The sequence below is a fragment of the Vulpes vulpes genome, chromosome 5, assembly GCF_048418805.1.
Source record: "Vulpes vulpes isolate BD-2025 chromosome 5, VulVul3, whole genome shotgun sequence".
Taxonomy (NCBI): domain Eukaryota; kingdom Metazoa; phylum Chordata; class Mammalia; order Carnivora; family Canidae; genus Vulpes; species Vulpes vulpes.
The window spans coordinates 91,117,728-91,142,905 of NC_132784.1; the positions used below are offsets into that span (position 1 = coordinate 91,117,728).

At 53.2% G+C, this 25,178-nt stretch overlaps 1 protein-coding gene across 1 annotated transcript; it reads right to left on the reverse strand.

Annotated features, from left to right (window-relative positions):
• Nucleotides 1-561: 561 nt before the first annotated feature.
• NLRP6 (NLR family pyrin domain containing 6) lies at nt 562-7,786 on the reverse strand. Its single transcript, XM_025991691.2, has 8 exons — nt 7,490-7,786; nt 6,478-6,767; nt 6,197-6,235; nt 4,221-5,943; nt 3,303-3,395; nt 2,016-2,186; nt 1,745-1,912; nt 562-1,324 (listed from the first exon to the last, which is right to left on the reverse strand). Exons 1-8 carry the CDS (start codon nt 7,513-7,515, stop codon nt 1,186-1,188), a joined length of 2,649 nt encoding a protein of 882 aa, XP_025847476.2. The 5' UTR covers nt 7,516-7,786; the 3' UTR covers nt 562-1,185.
• Between the last annotated feature and the right edge of the window lie 17,392 nt (nt 7,787-25,178).

A 25,178-nucleotide genomic window follows, 5' to 3' on the forward strand; every position in this document is an offset into this window, starting at 1 on the left:
TTTCAAGCACCCTGCGCTTGGTTAGACTTTCCTAGATTCCTTACCTGTAACCAGAACCCCTGGGCCACATGGTCTCCCCGCACTTGGGCCTGCTTTACGCTCCCCCAAAGACCTGGCTGGCCCGTCTAAACCTGTTAGTCTGTCTTTCTGGCAGGTTCAGGAGGGTAGGGGTTTTTGTCTGTTTTGTGGGATGAATGGCTGGACTTGAACGCTGATGACGGAAGGGGGATTTCCCCCGAGCAGGGAAGGCACTGACCCCCTTGGTCCTCATCCACCTGGACCTGAGGTCTCTCAGGAACTGGCTGAGCCCCGCGGTGTTGAGCAGAGACCCGAGGCTTTGGGGGCTGTGCACCGCTGGCCTGTCCATCCAAGCCAGGCCTCACCTCAGAGCTCCCTCCAGTCAGGCTGCAACCCCGAGCCTCAGTTCCCTTCCTGGGAAATGGGGAATACAGTCCCACCCCCTGTGGACAGGTTGGGGATCAGAGGAAAGATTGTGAACAGTCCTTAGGGTGCTTGGCCGCGTACAACAGAAATCAGCAGAAATGAATCCAGGATTCATTCATTCATTCATTCAAAGGAGAATGTATTATCAGTGTTGGGGGCTGCTCCGTCTCCCCTCTCCCCTGGTGTCCATCCCTGAAGACCCAGACAGTGAATGGGCACCTCTGGACTAGAACCACACAGCCTCAGGGATGGCCAACCCCCAAATTCCTGGGGGAGGGACGCCCACCTTTGGTCAGAGGTCAGCCCCTGCTTGGTCCCCTGTGGCCAGAGGCAGGGCTGTGGGGCTGTGGGGCCTGTATACAGATGGGGATGGGGTCAGCGAAGGGGTCCCTCTGCACTGAGCACACCAGGTAATGGCCAATGCACGGGAGGTGCAGGATAACTGGGAACTGTTGGGGTCATCACTGCTGGTGGCCTCTGTTGGGGGAAGGCTCGAGGGCCCCAAGACAGAAAGGTGGGTGGAGCAGCGGTGGGGGTGGGGGAGGAGGGGTTCCTGGGCATCTGAGACAGAGGCACAACCTGTGCCTAGGTTGTGAGTGGAGGGGACACCTCCCGTCTGCCTGCCCCCAATCTCTTGGACTCAAGAGCTGCCCAGAGCGGAGAGCAACACCCTCCTGCCCATGGGATGAGGAAATCTACTCCATAGGGCTGACTGGAGTCCTCCCCCTGACCTTCCGGGCTTCAGAGGGCACCGCTGAGTCCCTTGGAAGGCTTGGGGTGACTGTCCAGGGCTGGGTGGATGATGACCAGACCCGGCTTTGCTGTCTTCACTGCCTGTAGCTCCTTCAGTGACTCCTTGCTCAGCTCCACGGAGGTAAGACTGTGGCCATGCACACAGAAGACAAGCAGGAGTTGGTTGGGGAAGCTGAGGCCAGGGCTGGGGGGACAGCCGTGCGGGGGCAGTGATGGGATGCTGGCCTGGGCTGTGCTACAGGCACACGGTGCCAGAGGCTGGGGAAGGGGTCAGGGGCTGGGGGCCAGAGCCTCTGGGGGAGTCCATGGGCGTGGGGATCACGGGCCGACTCGCATGGGCACCGGATGACAGGTGGACGTTTGGTCTGGCTGGGCGCTGGAAGCCAAGGGCTGAGGCCAGGGCTCTGGAGCACAGGGTCTGAGTGTGGCCACTCGGGGGGCCCTGGGCGGGGCTCTTCTTCAGGGTCCGTGGGGCGTCCCCAGTCCCCCAGCCCAAGCCAGGCCTGAGAGGCTGGGTTGGCAGCACCTTTCCCGCCCCTGCGTCTACCTGAGGGTCTGCAGGCAGCATCCTGGGTGCTGAAGGGCCGCACACAGGGAGGTGACCACGGGCCCCGGCAGCTGGCAGTCGCCGAGATCCAGGGTGGACAACACCACGCTTTGCCTGAGGATGCTGATGATGTACTGAGGCGCTTCCTGGAGGCTGGGCTGCTGCACCCTGGGGGAAGGGGGGCCTCAGGCGTGCTGGGGGGCCCTGGCCCTCCGCCTCTGCCCCCGCCCTGCCCCCGGCCCTCCCGGGGCTCCCCCGGGCCAGGTCTCACCGGAGCTTCTGCACGCGACACTGGGGCCAGGCCAGGCCCTCGAGGAGCGCGCGCAGCCCCGCCTCGCTGAGCTGGTTGTGGAGAAGGCCCAGCTCTGTGAGGGCCGGGGCCTCCCTCAGGGCCTCAGACAGGTCTCGGCACACAGAGTCAGGCAGCTTGCAGCGGCACAGCCTGCGGTCAGAGCACACGGGTCTGCTTCCAGGCCCCGGGGCCGCGCTGCTCTACCCCAGCTCTGCGCACCGTGCGCCCCTTGGGTGGCTGCTTCAGTCTGCAGACATGTTGGCACCAGAGGAGCAGGGTTTCCCTGTCCTTTGCCACCACCTGTGTACCTGGGGGCCACGTGCAGTGGGCCGGGCTGCACTGCACGGTCAGCTTCCCGATGAACCAGTTTAGAGCCTGTGCCAGCCCGTTTAGTTGCATATGGTTGCCTCTCCGGCTAGAGTAGGCCACAGCTCATCCCCTTAGCCGGTCCCCAAGGACTGAGCGGCTATGTTGGTTTTCCTTTCCTGCTGCTCTAAATAACGCCTGGTGAACACCTTACGCGTTCCGTTTTGTGGCAGATTGGTGGGCCAGATGTGCCCGTCCCCTGCGTGGCCCCGCTTCCCCCCAGGTTGCTGGAAATACCGTCCTACCGAGCTGTGTGGCCAAGTCACCGTGGACGTGCGCCTGTCCCTATCTTGCCATGTCCCCTCCGGCACGAGTCCCTACCGCTTCTCTTACTCGGCTCCCTTGGTGACAGTCGTGTACTCGGATTGCCATACTCGATCCCATACCAACCCTTGAGGCAGGATCGACTGGCTGCATTTCGTGGGTGAAGAAACGAGCTCAGACAGACCGTCCTGGCCAAAGGCTGGGTGGCCTGGACTCAAGGCCTGTGCCCCGCACACTTCCCTCCGGGGCTTGTGAGAATTCACAGGGACTGCCAGGCACTTTCTAACAGGACCTAGCAGCCTTCCTTTGTTTGCTTGTTTTCTTTCTTTGGAAGGAAAGCACGTTCTGGTCTTCTTTATCCTTCTCCCAGAATGCTTAGCTGCACCCTACTTTCCCCTCAGACTGGGGCCAACCCCTCCTTCCTATCACCTAAGTTGGTGATGGAGCCCCTGTCCCCATCTCTTCCTCCTCCACCCTGTGTGGCTACAACCTGTTGACCCCAGCATGAGATACCAGAGGCCACGGGCTCTCAGCCTGTCCCCTGAGCCCTTTCCAGACAGGGCTACTATGCCTCTGTCTCTGCCTAGACTATCCTGCTTTGCATCCCTTCCAAGGGGGGCGGGCATGGTCACTCACGTCAGGCTGTTCAGACCACAGTGTTCGTCAGTCATGGCCTCGAAGAGTGGACGTAGTGGAGAGGGCTGGGGTTTTCTCTTGCTGGCTTGTGAACTGTTAGGAGAGAGGGCAAGGTGAAGCCCACCTGTCCTCTCTCAATCCCTACCTCTTTCCTGTGGTCCTGAGGTGTCAGAGCTGACGCTGCCCTTTGACCCTAAACTGAGCCAGGATCTCTCTATCCCCTTCACGCCAAACCCATAGTGAAGCTATTCATCCATGGCAGCAGGCACCTTCATGCTGGAGCAGTCTATGTGGGTCCAGCGGGGGGCATGTCACCCACATTCTGAGGTGGGTCAACCCTGGCACCTGCAGTGGGCAGCCCCAGCTCCAGCCCTTCCCGACATCCCGACATTTGTCATCTGAACAGATGCTGAGCAGGGGGTCAAGTGCCGGTTGGAGCTAGGACGACTTGCCCTGAAGGAGCTGAGGGTGTGGGGAAGGAGACAGAGCTGGGTGGAGGTCATGGCATACAGTGGTCTATGGGGCACTTCTGGGGGCAAAGGGGTCCCAGGCCAGCTGGGGGAGCCTGGGAAAGTGCTGATGATAGATAGCAAACAGAGTGTTCTGGACGGAGGGGAAGAACAAGTGCCAAGGTCAGGGCACAGCAGGCATGGGGCATTCCAGACCGTATGAGAAAGCTGGGGCGAGCCGCATAGCCATGCTCGGAGGTTTGCCGTGGATGTGGACGGCTGGGGCAATCCGTCCAGGGCTCCCCGGGGAAGGACACGGACAGAGGAACACTGGGAGGCTGCCTTGCAAGGGGGTGGGCTCCTCCTCTGGGGGAGCAGGAGGTGGGTGTGGATCCAGTCCTCCTGCAGGGATGGATGCACGGACACACGTGCCTCCCCCCCCCCCCCCCCCCCCGCCCCGTGGACTCACGAGCTGCCGCCCAGGCTGCTGTGTAGTCGCTTCATCAGGCTCTTCTTCTTTTTCTTCTGTGCAGGGGCCAGCCCACAGCTAACTAGTCGCAGGGCCTGCCCAGGCGGGCAGCACCTGACGCAGTAGCTCAGGATGACCAGGTCCATGCGGCTGAGGCGCACCCTTTCCAGCTCCAGCTCCGGCAGGCAGCGCAGGGCCTGGCGCACGAAGGTGTCCTCCTGCGTCTCATACAGGCAGTACAGCAGCTCCAGCGGGTAGTTGGGCTCGCACTCCTCCTCTTCGGGCTCCTCGGCGTCCTCCGCGGCCTCCGTCCCTGCCGTCTTCTCAGGTGCCGCCCTAGGGCGGCCCTGGCCCTGTTCCTGCATCCACAGCAGGACATCCCGCTTCACGCGCTCCGGAACCGCCACGCCGAAGTGGCGCTGCATATCGGACACGCGATCTGGGTTCAGCAGCCCGAAGAGGAAGCGCGTGGTGAGCGTGAGGTGGCTTTCGCCCTGCAGAAGTGCCCGGAGATCCCGCTCCTCCTCCAGCAGGTAGGACAATGCCGAGAAGAACTCCTGGAAGCTCTGGTCCATGAACTGGTAGGTGACGTCCGTCTGCAGCACCCCTGGCAGCTCCTTCTTGCTGAGAAACAGCGTCTGGACTTTAGAGCCGCGAAGTTCCAGTCGTTCCAGGTCCTTCTCTGTGAACTGCGCCCGGTGCCCGAGGGTGCCTTCGCGGGCCAGGCGGCACAGCTTGCGCAGCTCGGCCCGCATCCGGGGAGCATCGGCGGCAGGTGCGGAGCTCAGCACGCTGATGATGAACAGCAGGTACACGGACGTGGTGGTCTTGGAGGTGCGCGACAGGTCCTGGCCGAGCTCGAGCTGCTGGCGCAGGACGGTGCACACGATCCAGCACACGAAGGGCACGAAGCACAGCGCAAAGAGCATCTCGTTCTCCTTCACGAAGCGGTAGGCACGCTCTGCCAGCCTCTCGTCCCGGAAAAACTTGTGGAAGTACTTCTTCTTGTCCTTGTCGGAGAAGCCGCACACCTCGGCGCACTGCGGGGAGCACAGGCGGTCCAGGAGCCTCCCGGGCGCCGTGGCGCGCGCGGTCACCAACAGGCGGGCGGCGGGCAGCAGCGTCTTGCCCAGCAGGCCGCCCAGCACCCGCGCAGCGTCGGCCACCTGGAAGGGGTCGGTGCAGGGCGCCGCGTGGGGCGCCAGCGGGGGCAGCTCGTCCGCGCCATCCAGGATGAAGAGCAGTCGCTCAGGCCGCGCCAGCATGGGCTTCAGGGGAGCGCTGCGCTGGGGGCACTGGTCCAGGACCAGGTCGGCCAGGCTGCAGGCGCCTGGATGCTCGAGCAGCTCGCGGCAGGGCAGGAAGAAGGCGAAGTCCACCTGGCCGTGGTACAGCTTGCCGGCCGCCCAGTCGTACAGGATCTTTTTGGCCGCCATGGTTTTGCCAATGCCCGCCGGGCCCTGCAGCACGACCGTCAGGGGCCGCTGGCCTTCCTCGTCGCGGCCGAACAGGCGGTTGAAGGTGTGGGTGTCGGAGCGCCGCGCACGCTGGGGCTCGGGCTCCAGCTCCTCTGCGCATCCCGGGGCCTGGTCAGGCAGCGTGGCGCCCTCGCGCGCGATCAGCAGCTTGGTGAAGCGCTTGTTGATCTTGACCGAGCGCGCGTTCCTCTCCTTGACCTTGGCATGCTGCTGCAGGACGTGGTCCCGGTACTTTTTCTTGTACTCTGGTGGGTGTCGAGGGGCAGGAAGGGCAGGAGGGACGGGGACGGGGAAGGGACAGGCGGTGTCAATGGGCCACCTCCAAGGTCCCCAAGCCGCCGGGTTCAGGGCTGCCTCCCCAGCCAGCCTTCCCACGCGCTCCCCTCCCTGGGATCAGCCGTCGGGCTCCTCCGACACGCGTGCTGCCAGCCTGGGGGCCACTAACCCGAGGGTCACTAACCCGCTTAGGGCCCGTGCTTCCCACGGAGAGAGACCTACCCGACACGGAGCGCAGTGTGGAGGAGCTGGGGCCGAGCCCTGGAAAGGAGACCTGCGGTGAGGCCCCGCGAAGGTGCAGGGGCCGGGCGGGGGCTGCAGCGGGAGGGGTGCAGGGATGCGGGGGCACAGAGGGGCACGCTCAGGAGCGCCCAGGATCCCAGCCGTGGGCCCACCAGACCTTTTCCAGGGAAGTGGGAAGGATGAGGCCTGGGGCCCAGACTGTGCTCAGGCGGAGGCCAACCCCGAGGCAGGGACCCAGGCAACCCCCGGCCCGCGCTCACGCTGCAGCTGCTGCTCCTTGAGTCGCGCGGCCACGTCCAGCATGTCCGCCCTCTTCAGGGTCTTTCTGGTCACGTCCAGCGCAGACTCCGGCCCGTAGAAGTGGGTCAGCTGGGCCGCGAGGTCCATGGCGTCCAAGCCATCCAGCCGCCCCCACGGGATGTTGCGGCCATCCAGGGTCGCATCCCGCAGCTTGTGGCGGAAGCGCTTCAGCTGCTCCTGGTTCAGGTCCTCGAGCGTGGCCTGCAGCAGCTCCCGCGCTGCAGCCACAAGGAGCTCCACGCTGCGGGGGCTGCGGCATCAACAGGTGGGTGCACGGTGGCTGCCTCACCACCCCCCCATGCCCGACTGAGTCGGGGCCCCAGGTCAGTGGTTCAGATGCGTGCGCCCCCATCCCTCCAGGTGACCCCAGGCACTCAGCGGGGACAGAAATCTCTCCCTGCCCCAGGACCTGGGGTGGGGGGCGTATGGAGGGAGTAGGTGGGGTTTGCTCTAAGGCTGTGCCGCCTGCTGGTGAAATGGGGTCACTCCGCGGCAGGCACTGGCCACCCTGACCCAAGGTATGCCGCGCCTTCCTGCTCTGCACCTCCCTTCCCCTGTGCTCCCCACACACCAACCTAGGCCAGGTCAAAAGCCGAAAACGAGGTGTCCACAGGGCCCTCACGATCCCCTTTCCTCTTTTCCCTGCCCCTCCCCTGGGAGTCTGGAACAGAGCTGGCCTCAGCAGACAGCCAGGCTCACCCCCTGGCCCAGCTGCTCCTCAGCTCCCCATGCCACTCATCTCATGGCATCTTCTGGTGGGACCCAGGCGGATGCCTAGACCATCCGCAGAGTCCGGGCCCCTCTAGGGAACAGACCCCGATGCCTTCTGTGCCGAAGGAGTCCCTAGAATCCTGAGCAGGGGATGTTGCGGGGAGATTGTGGATAAGCAGGTGTGAAGCCCCAGGGAGCCAGCAGGGTGAGCTGAGGCCCTGGAGGGCTTCCCGAGCGATGACCCTGAATGCCAGCACTCACCTGCAGCAGGCCTCTGGCGGGTCCATGGAATCTGGCCCCTAGAACTAGCACTTAGTGGGGATCAGAAATGCGATCTCTCCTCAGGTTGACTGGAGCCAAGCTCTAGTGGAGTTGTTGTCCAGCCTCGTCCATGCCTCAGGCCCAGGTGCTCTGGCTCAGCCAGGACTGAGACCTCCGTCCAGCAGTTGCTGAGCTCCCCAACTCAGGCACTGTGGCGCACACTCACAATCACCCTTTAAGAGTTTTTGCTTGGTGACCTTTGATTTTCTTCTAATCTTTTTTCTCTTCCTGTGCTCTGAAACCCGGTAGGGTGTGGCAGCGAGGCATAGCTGCGAGCAGGTGACTGCAGAATAGGGTGGACTGTGTGGGGCTCAGAACTAGACCTTTGGCTTTAAGGCCTCAAGATAGCTTGGATTCTGAAGGCAGTGGGGAAGAAGGGCTTCTAAGGGAGAGGGGACGCTGGGACTTGCATGCTCTTATCAGGGAAAGGAAGGCTGTCACGTGGGCCAAGGAAGGGAGCTCTGCAGCTTCCCAAATCTGCCTTGAGCAGGCTGATGGGAAGAGGTTTGGAGGTGAGGGGTGTGTGGGACTGATGTGGGACTATGTGTGACCAGATGAGTGTGAGGTTCTGCTGACAGCGTCTGACCATGTGAGATGTGTTTGTGTGTGTGTGTCTGGGTCTATCTGTGTGACCACGTTAATACTGTCTTTGTGTGACTGTATCTGTGGTCGGCTAAATAATAGACCCCAAAGCCTATTGGGGTCCTAATCTCTGGAACCTGTGAATGTCCCCTCATATGCCAAAAGGGGCTTTGCAGATGTGATTGAATTCAGGGTCCAGAGGTTGTCCTGGATTGTGCAGGTGGGCTGTAAGCGCCGTCTCCAGGGTCATGGATAGTGGCAGAGGGGGAGTCAGTGTGACACTGAAGCCAGATGCTGGGCTGCTGGCTTTGAAGTTGTAGGAGGGGCCATGAGCCCAGAGCCCAAGAAAGCAGCACTAGGAGCTGGAAATGCAGCTTGGAAAGGCAAGGCGAGGACACGTCCTCTACAGCCTCTGGAGGGGATGTGGCCGAGCTAGCACGGGGAACTCAGCTCAGCAAAACTGGTTGTGGACTTCTGACCTGCAGAACTGTGAGAGAATAAATGTGTGTTGCTTTAGGCCAGGTTTGTAGGTGGCGTTTACAGCAGCTGCAGAAAATGAACTCAGCGTCTCTCTGAGCATTTCTGTGAAACTGCAAGAACAGGTGTTCTGGAATCGTCACTGCCTTTCCGCCATAAGCCATCCTTGTGTTTAATCCTGCTTCTGCCAGGAGCCTCGAGAACTGCCCCTTGGGAAGAGAATCCAGGGTCCTGGGGGCATCTATTCTGACTGCTCCCCTCCACCAGGAAGAGGGGACTCACAGAGGTGCCCATTTCTTCCTGGCTTTTTAAATTTTTCTGTTTAAAATAAATAGATCTGTGTCTCCCTGAGGTGGGCTCAGGCTTTCGTAGGTCTGGCTCCATTTAGCCACACTCACATCTGCCTGAGGGTAGCCCCTCCCTCACTCCTACTCCCTGAATCCCTGCCAGGTCCTCACCCATCTAGCCGGGCAGCCTCCGGATGCAAGGCAGGGTTGGGAGCAGAGAGCCTGGAGGGGCTCTGCCAGCACCCGAGGACTCTGTGAGCACGAACAGGTCTCTCTGCCCCTACAGAGCACGGGAAGGTAGGGGCAGTGCACGTGCCCTGTGTGTTGAAGCAGCTTCACCGGGGCAGGCCCAGAGTGGGGGCAAGGCCCTTACTCCAGGCCATGGTGTGGGCAACACCCAGCCAAGCAGAGGAGTGGACTGAGTCTCCTCAGAGTCAGGGTCCTGGAAACAAGCCCTTAGCACATTTGGGCCTCGGCTGCTGGGGCAGGTCGGGGGTTGGGGTGCTACTGTCGCGAGCTCTTATGGGGTCCCAGCTCCCTTGACCTGCTGGCTCCTGACTTAGCTCCTCTGACACAGCTGGCATTCTTTAGAGGCAAAGCAACAACAAATAGACGACATGTAGGTGTGTCAGGGCTGGATCGTGGGCCTAATGTGGGGCCTGCACAGCTCGGGGGACACTGCAGGGCCCTGGGCAGCAGCCCCAGTTCCAAAGGCCCCAATGCACCCCTCAGGTCCCCTCATGAAACCCGACTCCGACCCTGAGACACTCTGCACACCCTCACTCCCCCAGGCAGAGACAGATGTCCCAATGCTGTGATTCTCCTAAATGCACATTCGCTTTTCCTCTCCACAGTATAATTTCTTGAAAGCAAGTTCTCTACAACTGCACTGTCCCCTTTCATTGTCGTCTCGGACAGAAAGTGCCACCATCAACAGCACCATCTCCTAGCCAGACTGTCAGGATCAAATCCTGCCTCCGCCACCCAGTAGCTGGATGACCTTGGACAAGCTCCTTAACCTCTGAGTCTGTTCCTCACCCGCGGGAGGCCCGGCAATGGCACTCTAGCCTGCAGGAGGATGCAAAGCCTGGCCCACTCTGTGTTGCCTGTTCCCGGCTCTCCAGCCCCGGGGATGGCCTCTCACTGTGAAGCTCTGGGTCATCGAGAACACCCTGCTTTCTAAACTTGCTCACTTGTCCCTGCACCTAACGCTGCTGACCATGAGCTTTTCCTTGAAGTGCACGCTCCCTTCCTTCCCTTAATCTCCCGAACCAAGGGGAGCGCTCAGAGCCGGCACCGGCTGGAGGAAGGGCGTGCATCTGCCCGCCCAAGGGCCCCGAGGCCTGTGATTTGGGCATTTCAAGGTCATCCCCATCTCCTAAGATGGACCCTCCTTAAATGGACTCTGGGCCCCACAGACTCTCAGCAGCTGCTGATAACAGTCCTGGAAAAGGCTTTGATAGTGGGAGCCAGTATCGGGGAGCCTTGCTGTGAGCCAAGTGTGGAAGGGATGAGGAGAGGAGGTTGGGAGCAGGTGGAGGGGTGCAGTTTGGGGGGTGGAGACAGCCAAAGGCTTTCTTTCTTAGAAAAGGGTAGCCAGGGGCACCTGGGTGGCTCAGTGGGTGAAGCATCTGCCTTCAGTGCAGGTCAGGATCCCAGAGTCCTAGGATTGAGTCTCACTTCTGGCTTCCTGCTCTGTGGGGAGCCTGCTTCTCCCTTTCTCTCTGCCTCCCCCACCACCAACTCTTTGTCTAGAAAGAAAGAAAGAAAGAAAGAAAGAAAGAAAGAAAGAAGAAAGAAAGAAAAGAAGCAGGAGAGGAAAGGAAATGGAGGGAGGCGGTGTGGGTATCCCCACACGTTTAGCTGCTGAGCAGGGCCACTTCCAAAGGCGCAATCTTGAAATCTTTGCCAAGTAACTTAGACTGCATCGTGAAATCCCTCGAAGGTCCCTCCTGCAAGGATTTTGCTCCCCAGGAAAACTTGGAGCATTTCATCCTCACTCTCATGTTTTGTCCTGATGGTAGCTGCCAACAAGGTCTCTCTGATGTCTTCAGCATCACCCACTCCTCCTTGGGGGGCTCCCCTCCCCGAGCTCTCCTTTCTTCAGAAAACCTCATTCTTGTGTGCTCATGACCTCGCAGCACGCTCCTTTCCCTGTTCTGAACATTCTACATCACATCTTGATCTCAGAAAGAGAACCACTTCAGGAGGAGTGGGAACGATGAGGAAAAGATGGACCTACAGCTGACCCATCCTCTGTGTGCTAAAATTAGATAACCTGGCCGAAATGGGCAAATTCCTAGAAAGACACAAACTATTGAAACGGACAAAAAAAAAGTCTGAATAGATCTACAACAAGAGATTGAATTAATAATAAAGAAAAATTCCCACAAAGAAAAGTCCAGGCCCAGACAGCGTTTCTGGTGATTCTATCAAACATTTATTTATTTATTTATTTCTATCAAACATTTAAAACATTCTAAACACTCCCTCACACACATTTACAAAAAACATAAATGAGAAAAATACTTGCCCAGCTCATTCTGTGAGGCCATATTTCCCTGATACCAAACAGACAAGGAAAACACAAGAAGACTAAAGACCAGTCTCCCTGATAAATAGACACACAAAAAAATCTTCAACAAACTCCTAGAAAACAGAATCATTAACATATGAAAAGAATTACAAACTGTGGCTAAGTGGAATTTATCCCAGTAGTGCAAGGTTGGCTTGACATCCCAAAATCAATCAGTGTAACTGGGAGTCTGTGCTGTGCCCCCCACCAGTAGGTGCTGGCCAGGCAGCCTGGCTGGTTCTTGTTCCCCTTTTCTCTGACGAGGGTTTTCATTGCAGTGATTTGCTTCCTTTTATACGTTTGTACACTGGGAGTTTGGGAGCTAGATGTCTTGTCTTTTAGCCTTCAGAAAGTCTGGTGGCTCAAGACCAAGGAAATCAACGAGGCTGGTTTCTTCTAAGGCATTTCTCTCAGACTTGTAGACAGTTCTTGCCTCCAGGGTCTTCACATAGTCTGCCCTCTGGGTATCCAATATGGATTTTAATACATCCTAACCTACCGAAGGATGGAAAATATTCAGCCCCAACCCTCTCCAGCCTTTCTATCTCACTCAGAGAAGAATTCAGAAGAAGCTGGGCGGGGGGTAAAAGCTCACCAATAGAACAAAGATACAGATTACATCAGACCTCTCTTAGAAATCACGCAAGCAAGAAGAGTGGAATGAGGTATTTAAATTGTTGAAAGAAAAAAACCCCATCTACCTAGAATTCTGTAACGAGTGACGTTATCCTAAAGTGAAGGCAGGAATAAGAGCTTTCTCACACAAACAAAAATTGTGGAGATTTGTCACCAGAAGATCAGCCCTGCAAGAAATGTGTGTTTTTTTTTTAAGAGTTTATTTATTTATTCATGAAAGATGCAGAAAGAGAGAGAGAGAGAGAGGCAGAGACACAGGCAGAGGGAGAAGCAGACTCCACTCAGGGAGCCCATTGTGGGACTCGATCCCGGGTCTCCAGGATCACACCCCAGGCTGGAGGTGGTGCTAAACCGCTGTGCCACCCAGGCTGCCCTGCAAGAAATGTTAATAGGAGTTCCTCAGAGAGAAGAAAAAGAGTATAGGTCAAAATTCAGATCTACATAAATGAAGAGGCCTACTGAAAGAATAAAAGGAGGTAAAATAAAATATTTTTCTTTTATTTTTTAAAAAATATTTGTTTATTCATTCATGAGAGACACAGAGAGAGAGAGAGGCAGAGACACAGGCAGAGGGAGAAGCAGGCTCCCTTGCCCAATGTGGGACTTGACCCCAGGACTCCAGGATCATGCCCTGGGCCAAAGGCAGATGCTCAACTGCTGAGCCACCCAGGCATCCCAAAATATTTTTTCTTATACTTAACTGATCTATCAGTTTGTTCAAGATAATAATAGCAATATATTGGTTGAATGTAGCTTGTGAGTAGGGGAGATGTGACAGCAATATCATAAGGAATGGGAGGGAAGAATTGGGAATAGCCTGTTATAAAATACTTGCACTATCTGTGAAGTGGTGCAGTATTAGATGAAAGCAGACTTAGCGTAACTGTAAAAGCAGGTTATAGATTCTAAGGCAACCAATGCTTCTTTTTTAAGCATTTTAAAAAGAAGTATAGTCAGGGTACCTGGGTAGCTCAGTCAGCTAAGCATCTGACTCTGGATTTCTGCTCAGGTCACGATCTCAGGGTTGTGAGACTGAGCCTTGCATCAGGCTCCAGGCTGTATGTGGAGCCTGCTTAAGATTTTTTTAATCTTTCCCTCTGTCCCTCGCTCCCTGCTTGTGGTCTCTGTCTCTCTCTCTGTCTCTCTCTCTCTCTCTCTCTCCCTTTCAAAAAAATAAAAATAAAAAGGAGTATATTTGATATGCTAAGGGAAGAGAGAAACCAGAATGATGTAAAATACTCAAAACCAGAGAAGGAGAAAAAAAAGTGGAAGGGAAAAAAACCAGGAAAGTGAAGCAAAGGCATCAAATAGCAAATGGTTACAAATGTAGTAAATACTAATTCAACTATATCAATAATCATTTTAAACATAAGTGACCTAAATACCAATTAAAAGAGAGAAACTATCGGAGTGGATAAAAAGCATGACCCAAGTGTATGTTGTCCATAAGGAACCCACATTAAATATAAAGACACAGATAGGTTAAAAGTCAAAGAGTGGAGAAAGATAAACCAGGCTAATGGTAATAAAAATAAAACTGGGTCAATTAAGGTGGTCAAAAGGTACAAAATTTCAGTTATAAGATAAATGATCACTGGGGATGTAAAGGACAACATGGTGACCGCAGTTAATGCTGCTGGATGCTATGCATATACAAAAAATGTTGAGAGTAAATTCCTGAGAGGTCTCATCAAAAAGAAAAGAAGGACATTTTTCTTTTGATATCTATTTGAGATTATGGATATATATGTTTTAAAGATTTTATTTATTTGACAGAGAGAGAGAGAGAGCACACAAGCGGGGGGTGGGGGGGTGGGCAGCAATGGGGAGAGGGAGAAGAAAGCTCTCTGCTGATCAGGGAGCCTGATGTGGGGCTTGATCCCAGGACCTTGACATCATGACCTGAGCCGAAGGCAGACACTTTACCAATTGAGCCACCCAGATGCCCCTGAGATGATGGATATTAACAGAATTTATGTGGCAATCATTTCATGATGTGTGTAAGTCAAATCATTATGCTGTATACCTTAAACACACAGTTTACATGTATGTCAGTTATCTCAATAAAACAGAAAAAAACTGGAGTAGTTTTATTAATTTCAAAAGCAAAGGCATCAAATAGCAAAGCAGACAATGCATATTTTAGGACTAAGGAAAATCATCAGAGATAAAGAGGGGCATACATAATGATAAAGGGTTAATCCTCCAAGTAGTCATAACAATCCTTGACGTGTATGTACCTAGTAACAGTGTCAGATACCTGAGGAAGAAACTGATAGAATTTCAAGGAGAAATAGGTGAACCCATTTTTATATTTGGAAATGTCAATACCCCTCTTCCAGAAATGGACAGATTTAGCAGGCAGGAAATCAGTAAGGACATAGTTGAACTTAGGACCATCAATGAACTGGATGTAATGGACATCCATTGACTACTTCAACCAACAACAGCAGAACACACACTCTTGTCAAGCTCATATGAAACATTCACCAAGACAGACCACATTCTGGGCCATAACACACCTTAACAAATTTAAAAGAATAGAAATCATACAATGTTTGTTCTCAGATCACAGGAATTTAACTAGCATTCAATAACAGAAAGATACCTAGAAAATCCTGAAATATTTGGAGATTAAACAACACACTTTCCAATAACACAATGGTCAAAGATGAAGTCTCAAGAATAAATTTAAAATATTGTTGCCCAAATGAAAAGGAAAAACAACTTCTCAAAATTTGCAAGATTCATATAAATTGCTGCTTAGAGGAAAATTATAGAAAAGAAAAAAATTCTAAAATCAGTAATTTAAGATGCTACACTGAGAAACAAGGGGAGGGGAAGGCAAATTAGATCCAAAGTAACCAGGAAAAAAGATGAAATAATAAAAATTAGATAAGAAATCAATGAAACTGAAAGCAGGAAGTTAGTAGAAACAGATAAAAGAATGAAAAGCTAGTTCTTTGAAAATATCAATAAAATTCATAAGCCTCTAACAAGACTAACCTGTAAAAAAGAAAGAGAGATAAGGGATGCCTGGGTGGTGCAGACAGTTAAATGTCCAACTCTTAGTTTTGGTTCAGCTCATCTCGGAGTTGTGAGATCAAGCCCCACGTTGGGCTCCAAACTCAGTGTGGTGTCTGCTTGAGATTCTTTCTCCCTCTCCCTCTGTCTCTCTCACTCATGCTCTCAAGCTCTCTCTCTCAAATAAATAAATAGATAGATAGATAAATAGACAAATAAATAAATCTTTAAAAAGCTACAAGTTATCAATACCAGAATGAGAAAAGGGCCATTACTACAGATCCCATGGACATTAAAAGGAAAATAAAGGAATATTATGAACAACCCTATGCTCACAAATTTGACATTTTAGATGAAGTAGATCAATTCCTTGAAAGATACAATATACTAAAACTTTCACAAGGATAAGTAGATAATATGAATATGTCTGTATCTACTAAAAAGAATCATAAATTAATCATGTTCCAAAACAGAAAGTACTAGGTCCAGATGTGTTCACTGGTGAATTCTAAAGAAGAAATAACAGCTCTACTATCTCTTCCAGAAAATAGAAGCAGAGAGAACATTGTGTAACTCATACTGTGAAGCCAGCATTATCTTAATACCAAGACCAGAAGTAGACATTACAAAAAAAAAATTGAACAGGGGATCCCTGGGTGGCGCAGCGGTTTGGCGCCTGCCTTTGGCCCAGGGCGCGATCCTGGAGACCCGGGATCGAATCCCACATCGGGCTCCCGGTGCGTGGGGCCTGCTTTTCCCTCTGCCTATGTCTCTGCCTCTCTCTCTCTCCGTGACTATCATAAATAAATAAATAAAAATTAAAACAAAAAACAAAAAAAATTGAACAATATCTCTCATGGACATAGATGTGAAAATAATCAACTAAATATTAGCAAATTGAATCCAACATGAGTAAAATTAATTATACACTGCAACCAAATGAGATTTATCTCTGGTATGCAAGGCTGGTTTAATATTAAAAAATCAGTTAGTGTGGGGCACTTAGGTGGCTCAGTGGTTGAGCATCTGCCTTTGGCTTAGGTCATGATTTCAGGGTTCTGGGATCAAATTGTGCATCGCGCTCCCTGCAGGGAACCTGCTTCTCCCTCTGTCTGTGTCTCTGCTTCTCTCTGTGTGTCTCATGAATAAATAAATAAAATCTTAAAAAAAAATTCCCCAAAATCAGTTAGTGTAATCTATCACATCAATAGGCTAAGAAAGAAAAATCACATTATAAAATCAACAGATATAGAAAAAAAATTGGCATAATTCAACACTGTTTCATGAGAAAAACTCTCAGCAAACTAGGAATAGAGGGGAACTTCCTCACTTAATAAAAAAAGATCTGCTAAGAATCCTTCCACCCTGATGGTGGGAAACTAGAAGCTTTCCTCCTAAGATTGAGAATGAGACAAGGAAATTCCCTCTCACCAGTCCTAGTCAACAAAGGAAGTCTTAGCCTATGCAATAAGACCAGAAAGTGTAATGAGGGTATACAGATTAGGAAGGAAGAAATTTACTTTTTTCCCCACATATGACATTATTGTCTATGTAGAAAATTCCAAAGAATAAAAAACTTCTGGAGCTAATAGGATATTGTTGTGAAGCTGCAGGATACAAGATCAATATACAAAAGTTGCTTGCTTTCCTTTATACCAGCAATGAATAACTAAAATTTGAAATTAAACATAATATCATTTACATTAGCACCAAAGAAGGTAAAATACTTGGGTATAAATCTAACAAAATATGTACATGATCTGTATGAGGAAAACAACACAGCTCTGATGAAAGATATAAAAAATATAAATCAATGGAGAAATATTCCATGTTTTGGATAGGAAGATTCAATATTATAAAACTGTCAATTCTATCCAAATTGATTTATAGATTCAATATAATCCCAATCAAAATCCCAGCAAGTTATTTTGTGACATCAACAAACTTATTTTAAAGTTTATACAGAGAAGCAAAAGACCCAGAAGAGCCAACACAATACTGTGTTGGAACAAATGATTCAGGACTTACTGTAAAGCTACAATGATCAGGACAGTGTGCTATTGGCAAAAGGCTAGAGAAATAGATCAATGGAATAGAATAGAGAGGCCACATAGAGATCCATACAAATAGTCAACTTATCATTGACAAAGGAGGAAAGGCAATTCAACGGAGAAAAGATAGTCTTTTTTTTTCTGGTTAAAAGTTTTATATTTGCTTTATTTTATTGATGCATAAGTGACATGCAATATTAGTTTCAGATATACAACATAGTGATTCAACATTTACATACTTCGTGAAATACTCAATACAATAAGTATAGTTACCATCTGTCACCATACAAAGTTGTTGCGATATTATTGACCATATTCCTTATGCTGTACTTTGCATCCTTGGGTGTAGTTTATTTTCTAATTGGAAATTTGTACCTCTCAATCCCCTTCATGTGTTTTGCCTGGAAAGGATAGCTTTTTTTCAACAAATGGTACAGGAGCAACTGGGTATCTACATGAAAGGAAAAATCTAGACACAGATTTTAACCTTTCACAAAAATCAATGCATAAATGGGTCATAGATCTAAATGTTAAATACAAAACGATGATGTTTTTAGAAGAGGACATATGAGGAAATCTAGGTTATCTTGGGTTTGGCAATGGTGTTTTAGATACAATGCCAAAGGCATGACCCATGGAAGAGAAAATTGATACATTTGACTTCATTAAAGTTAAAAACTTCTTTTTTTTTTTTTTTTTTTGATAGACATAGAGAGAGAGAGAGAGGCAGAGACACAGGAGGAGGGAGGAGCAGGCTCCATGCTGGGAGCCTGACGTGGGACTCGATCCCGGGACTCCAGGATCGCGCCCTGGGCCAAACGCAGGCACTAAACCGCTGAGCCACCCATGGATCCCCAAAGTTAAAAACTGCTGTTCTGCAAAAGACATTGTTAAAAGGATGAAAGTACAAGCCACAGACTGGTACTAAATATTTGCAAAAGACATATCTGATAAAGAAATGTTATCCAAAATATATAAAGAACTGTCAAGACTCCCAAATAAGAAAACAACCTCCTTAAACAGTGGTTAAAAGAGCTGGATGCTTTACCAAAGAAGGTATTCAGATGACAAATAAGCACGTGAAAAGAAGCTGAGCATCCTGTATCGTCAGGGGGATGCAACTTGAAATAATGAGCGACCACTGCACATCTATTGGGATGGTTAAGACCCAGAACACTGGCCTCACATGTTGGCAAGGATACAGAGCAATAGGAGCTCTTACTCATTGCAAAATGGTGCAGCCACTTTGGGAGACAGTTTGGTGGTTTCTTACAGACTCTTAACCATACAATCCAGCAATCATGCTCCTAGATATTTGCCTAAATGAGCTGAAAGCTCATGTGCACACAGAAACCTGCATACAGATATTTATAGCATCTTTGTTCATGACTTCCAAAACTTGGAAGTGGATGTTCTTCAATAGGTTAATGGATAAGCAAACTCTGGGACATCCACACAATGGGGTATTAATGAGTGATAAAAAGAAATGAGCTATCAAGCCATGAAAAGACATGCAGGAATCCTAAGTGCATATTACTAAGTGAAAGAAGTTAGTCTGAAAAGGCTACACATTGTAGGATTCCACATCTGTGAAATTCTGGAAAAGACAAAACTATGGAGACAGTAAAAAGATCAGTGGTTCCAAGGGGTTAGAGGGACAGTGTGATGAATAATGGCGCTTAGGGGATTTTTATGGCAGTGAAACTACTCTTCATGACACTCTAATGGTAGACACACCATGATGCATTTGTCCAAACCCACAGAATGTACAGCCAAGAGAGAACCCTAATGTAAACTCTGGGCTTTAGTTAATAATGCATCAATACTGACTCATCAGTTTTAACAAATGTACGACACTAACACATGGTGTCAATAATAAGGTTAGATTTATATAATATATATGTATGTTTATACATTCTCTGTACTTTCTGTGAAGCTTTTCATAAACCTAAAAGTGGTCTAAAAAATAAAGTCTATTTTAAAAAACCGTAACGCGATACGGCTTCACCTCCAGTAGGATGGTTATAATGAAAAGGATGGACAATGAGAGGTGTTGGTGAGGAAGTAGAAAAATTAGAAGTCTCACGTGCTACTGGTGGAAATGCACAGTGGTGCAGCCATTTTGGGAAATAGCTTGTCAGCTCCTCAGAATGTTAAACATGATGCTGCCCTATAACCTAGTAAGTACCTCGGCGGTATCTTCCCGAGGGAATTGAAGACAACATCCACACAAAAACGTGTGCGTAGGGAATCCCTGGGTGGCTCAGTGGTTTAGCGCCTGCCTTTGGCCCAGGGCGTGACCCTGGAGACCCAGGATCGAGTCCCACGTTGGGCTCCTTGCATGGAGCCTGCTCCTCCCTCTGCCTGTGCTCTGCCTCTCTCTCTCTGTCTTTCATGAATAAATAAATTAAAATCTTAAAAAAAAAAAAACACATAAAAAAAACATGTGCGTCTACTAGCCAAGAAGTGCCAGCAACACCAATGTCGACTGAAGACTGGATACACGAAATGTGGCCCGTCCACTCAGTGGGATGCTATGCGGCCACACGGAGGGATGAAGTCCTGACGCGTGTTACCACGTGGATGAACCCTGACAAAACTGTGCTCGGTGAAAGAAGCCAGACCCAGAATGCCAAGTACTGTATGATTCTACTCACAGGAGATGTGCAAAACAGGCAAATCCAAAGAGATAAAATACAGACTAGAAGTGGCCAGGGGCTGGGGCGGGGGGGGGGGGGGGGGGATGGGAGCAACTGCTAACGGATACGGGGTTTCTTTTCGGAGTGGTGGAATGTTCTAGAACTGACTGTGGCGATGGTTGTAGAACTCTATGAATAAGAGTTCTGAGGACCATTGGATTATATCCTTTAAGTGGGTGAATTTTATGGTATATAAATTATATCTCGCCAAAGATGTTTTTGGGGTTTTGTTTTTCAAATATTTTATTTATTTATTTGAGAGAGAGTGATGGAGAGAGACAGTGTGAGCAGAGGGAGGGGCAGAGGGAGAAGCAGACCCCAGCTGAGCAGGGAGCCCGAGTGGGGCTCGATCCCAGGAGCCCAGGATCATGATCTGAACCGAAGGCAGATGCTTCACTGACTGGGGCCCCCCGGCACCCCTCACTAAAGATGTTTTTAAAATATTAATTCCAGGGGGCCCGGGGGCTCAGTCAGTGAAGTGTCTGCCATCGCCTTCGACTCCAGTCATGATCCCGGTGTCCTGGGGTCGAGGTCCTCATCGGGCTCCCTGCTCAGAGGGGAGCCTGCTTCTCCCTTTGCCTCTACCGCTCCCCCCTCCTCGTCTCTCTGGGTCAAATAAATAAATAAGCAAACAAACAAACAAAATTTTTTGGAAAAAGAAAGCAAGCTCCCAAATGTAACAAGGAATCCCCTAAAATGCCTGAAAGCCCATCAGGGCCCCTTCTGTGTGATTAATTAAGGGCCTTCGTCTAAGTCTTCATGTCCCAGGAGGTGACCGCGGGACAGTCGGGCCAACGACAGAGGAGAGGCAGCCTGAAGCCTGCTGGGTGCTGAGCTCCTGCCACAGAGGATGCGGGGGGCACAGCCTCTGGCTCCTGGCTGCGCTCCCACCCGTCCTACACACACGCGGACACGTGGACACACATGCCTGGGCATCCCCCAGTGATGAGCCTGTGAGGGTGGAGCCCCCACTGAGGCCAGAGGAGCAGACTGACCCCGGGATGACCCCACGAGCCCAGGCCACCTCCAAGCCCACCTCCAGTCCCCCGTGCCCCCGTGGAAACCAGACCACGCCTTCTGTGCCTTCGTGTCCACGGTCCCTCTGGGGACGCCCTTGCCTTTCCGCCGTGGATCCAGAGAGGAGGCTCCTCCCCCGGGAAGCCTGCTGCTCAGACGCTCCACTGGTTGGTGGCAACTGGTCTAGGAGGGGGCGACGCAGCTGCAGCCCCGGACGGAGGGTTTGCACTGTTTAAAGTAACACAGAACTATCACTCGGCCTGCACAGAGAGGGATGCGCTGACACCTGCCACAGTGTGAGTGGCCCTAGGGGACGTGAGGCTGAGTGACAGGCCAGACGCCAGGGGACACATCCTGCAGGATTCCACCCACACCAGATCCCTAGAGTCTCTACATTCACAGGGACAGAGAGTGGACGGTGGTCACACGACAGTGTGAATGTGCGTGGAGCCCCTGGGCTCTGGCTTAGAGACAGTGAAGACGGTACATTTTCTGTTCTGTGTATTTTACCACGATTAGTAAGACAAAAAAAGTCGCCATATCTGTGACCTGATTAATTATTAGCTCAGGTATCCTGCCTGGAGAGGTCGGGAGCCAGGGCCTGTTTGTTTAGCCGGGAAGGGCCTTGAGCCGGTCCTTGAGAACCTTGAGGACCAGCTCGCCCGCCGCCTGCTGGGAGCACAGGGGCCATAAAGTTTATCGCTTTTCATGCACTGCCCCCTGCACCTGCCAGCGCAGGTGTCTCCTGGGGCCCGGGCCTGGGGGGGGCACTGTGAAGGCCGTGGGGGGGGGCATGGTGGGGAAGGGGGGGTCACTGTGAGGGCCGGGGGGGGGGCCGGGGGGCACCGTGGGGGCAGGGGGGCCGGGGCCAGAGCCCCGTAATCCTCTCAGCACCCAGTACTCACCCACCGGCAGCTGCCGGGCCCCTTCCAGCAGCCCGGGGCCCCCAACCTCCTGCCTCGGCAGCGCAGGGGAGGGCAGGGCAGCTTCCACTCTTGCCCAGGTTCCCCTGTGGGCAGGTCGGTCGGGTGGGGACGGAGGGCCGAGGTAGGGTTCCTGCATGAAGGGTGGCCTGGCCCCCAGAGATGGCGCAGCAGCCGCGTCCTCGCCTCCTTTGCTCAGATGACTGTCCCCAGAGGCCTGCGACCACCTGCCCCACCCCCACCCCCCGCTGGCTCTGGTTCTCCCATGTCGTGGGCAGTACCTTGGGGACAGAGGACATGTGTAGTTTGAAGGAGCTACTTCAACATCTTACCGGGCTGTTCGTGACGGGGTGCAGCTGGGCGCCACCCTCGTGGCTTGGGAGGCAGAAGGAAACCCCGGCCGGGGCATCGGCCTCCCCAGTTGGCACCTGCCGCGACAGTAGGGTGCTCCTCAGCAGCGGGGGTCCTCCCACACCCTCGCACCGCCCGGAGCTCGGCCTGCGCCCTGCACCCGGGATCCCCTGGCTGCTCGCCCTTGGCCCGGCGCCCCGTCCCAATGCCGGGAGTCCGCCAACCTCAAGCCCCCTTCCCTCGAGCCCCCCCTCTAGTGCCTGGTCACCCTCTCCCGCGCTCCTGTGGGACCGTCGGGATTCTGTGGTTGGCGCGGCCCGTCTGCTGACGGCTTTTCCTTCACCAATTTGACCTCTTTCAATGGTCCCATCCTTGGCCTCCGTCTTTAGGTCCCTGGTAACCCTCGGACCCAGCCCAGAGCCACTCCAATGGGCTCCTGGCCCCCACGGCCCTCATGATGCCCTCCCAGGCCCCCCCGGGCCTCATGGTGCCCCCCACCCCCATGGTGCCCCCCCACGGCCCTCATGGTACCCCCTCCCCCTCCCCAAGGCCCTCAGCACTGCCCCAGGGCTGGGCTCCTCAGCCCCTTGGACCTTGCCAGAGACCCCCTACTCTCCTGGGTTACCCACTACTAGTGGTCCCCCTACCATGGCAAACACCCCACTTCCCAGCCTCTTGCACACTAGTCTCCCTGCGGAGCTTCTGGGAGCTTCCTGCTGTCTCCCTGAGCTGACCCCACCCTTTCTGCCCCCCCCTGCTCTCGTGCCCCGACCCCCACCCAGACTCATGGGTTAAACACCCCTGCAGTGGACTCCCAAAGGTTTCCACCCAAATTTCATCCCCTCACGGAACCCCAGCGCTAGCACCACCTCTGCGACCCGCGGCTGGCTCAAAGTCCCGACCCAGGGCCACTCCTGAGCCTTCTCCACAGGTGGGCTTCACGTGTGGCCCGCCATCCCAGATGTTCCCGTCGCGGGGCCAGAGCCCTGGTGGCGACCTGGCCACGGCCACTGTGTGCCTGCCCCGTTGCTGGCCCCGGCCTGACCCCGCCATCCCCGCGCCGCCTCGGTGGCCTGTTGCAGGGCCCCGCGCTGCAGCCACAGGGTCCCCGCGAGAGCCCAGGGGAGGTCACAGCCCCTGTGTGTCCCCCCACGGGCCCAGAATGGAGCCACCGGCCCCCAGGTGCCTGCACCTGGCCCGTCCCCTCCCTGTGGACGGCCCGGCTCCCGGGCTGTCCCGACCAGCCACTGGCCCTGTGGCCAGCACGGGGGTCGGGGTCATGAGGGCGACAGCCGAGCCCCCGAAGTGCTGGCATCGCCCGCTCTGTTCATGTGAGTCCCGGCCTCTGCCAGCGGCTGGCGTGCCTGGTGCCCTGGTGCCCTGGGTGCGGTGCCCCATGATCTTCAGCCAGGGAGGGGGCTGAACTGGGGCGCGGCCTATCGGGGGACCTTCTGTCTGCTCTGTCGTGTCTGGGGCCCCCAACGGCCCACAGCCTCCTTCCTCCACTGATGCCTCGGGCTGCCTGCAGGCTTGGGCGATCATGCGGGAGCTGCTGTGCATGTCCCCGTGCGGGTGTCCAGGTGGGGGCAGGCTGGTGTGTCACGTGTGCACCAAGGCCTGGGACCCCCAGGACACCCCCCCGCCCCGGGCTGCTGCGCTCTGCACTCCCAGCGCGACCATGGCGCTCGAGGCCCGCTCCAGGCTTGGGCCACCGACAGGTGGGACGGGACTCACAGGTGTTTTAAGTTGAGACTGAAATGCCATAAGATGTGCAGCTGTGTGTCCCGGCCACTTGCCACCTGCACACCTTTGCCTTTGACAAGGCTCCTGTTGCTTCCTGGCCCCATTGTTTGCTTCTTTCCTTTCGCAGGCCTCGAAGTCGTTGGCAGCTGGGCTGTGAGTGACCTGGGACGGGGGTCCCCGTCCTCGACTGCGGCTCAGTGTCACGTGAGGCTGTGCTCCGCCCGGGGAGCTTCACTGGGTGCAGGTGGGGCAGGAAGGCCGAGGGCGGTCGTGTCCTTTCCCACTGCCCCAGCGGTGCCAAGGGGTGTTTCTCTGATCGTCGCTGAGAATGCAGCGACTGTGTCCCTCTGGCGTCTCTGCCTCCGACCTGTCCACGCTGAGCCTGCAGGGACTCAGCACTGCCGCTCCGGGCTCCCTCACCCTGGCCCGGGTCCCAGCGGGGTCTCTGCGGCCGGAGTTGGCCTCTCTGCGTCTGCCTCTCTGTCTCTCCGATCCCGAGGACAATCCTTTGTCCTGGGATCTCATTTGCCTTGTTGGATCGAAGAAGAATCGTTAGTTTTTCAGGGTCTCACTTGTTGGGGGGCAGTGGTGATCTTCAAACTTCTTATATGCTGGATGAAAAACCAAAGTCCATTTGTTATTTTTGTAAATTTTTTATGCTTTGTAAAATACCTCCTTTTTGTTTTGCTTTCTAATTGCTTATTGATAGTATGAAACTACAACAGATTTTGACCTCGTACCCAGTGGCCTTGGCCAACACATCTATTCATTAAAATAGCTTGTTTGCAGATTCTTTTGGATTTTAGACATCTGCATCCATATTGTCTCAAGTAATTATAGTTTTATTTTTCTTCTTTCCAATCCTTATAACTTTTACTTCTTCTTCTTGTCTCTTGACTCGTGTAGGGCCTACGATGTAATGTTGGCTTGAACTCAGGATAGAGGACGTCCTTGGCTCCCTCTGATTCTGAGATAGAGACCTCTCAATATTCCACCCTTGACTAACAGTGTTAGTCGCAGAGGCCACTTTTGGGCAGCGGCCTTGAGCAGTGGACATCTGAGCACGGCCAGAGGGTCCCGCGTCCCCGTGGATGCCAACTGCTCTAGGCCATCAGCCCTCACTGACCAATGGCTACTTACGACCAGGCACAGCCCCTAGGATCACCAGAAAAGAGAACATCCTGGCCATCGCCGTATTCCTTCACTCTGCCTGTGACTACAGCCTCTTACCACCGCCACCTGGCAGAGGATCCTGCCTTTGCTG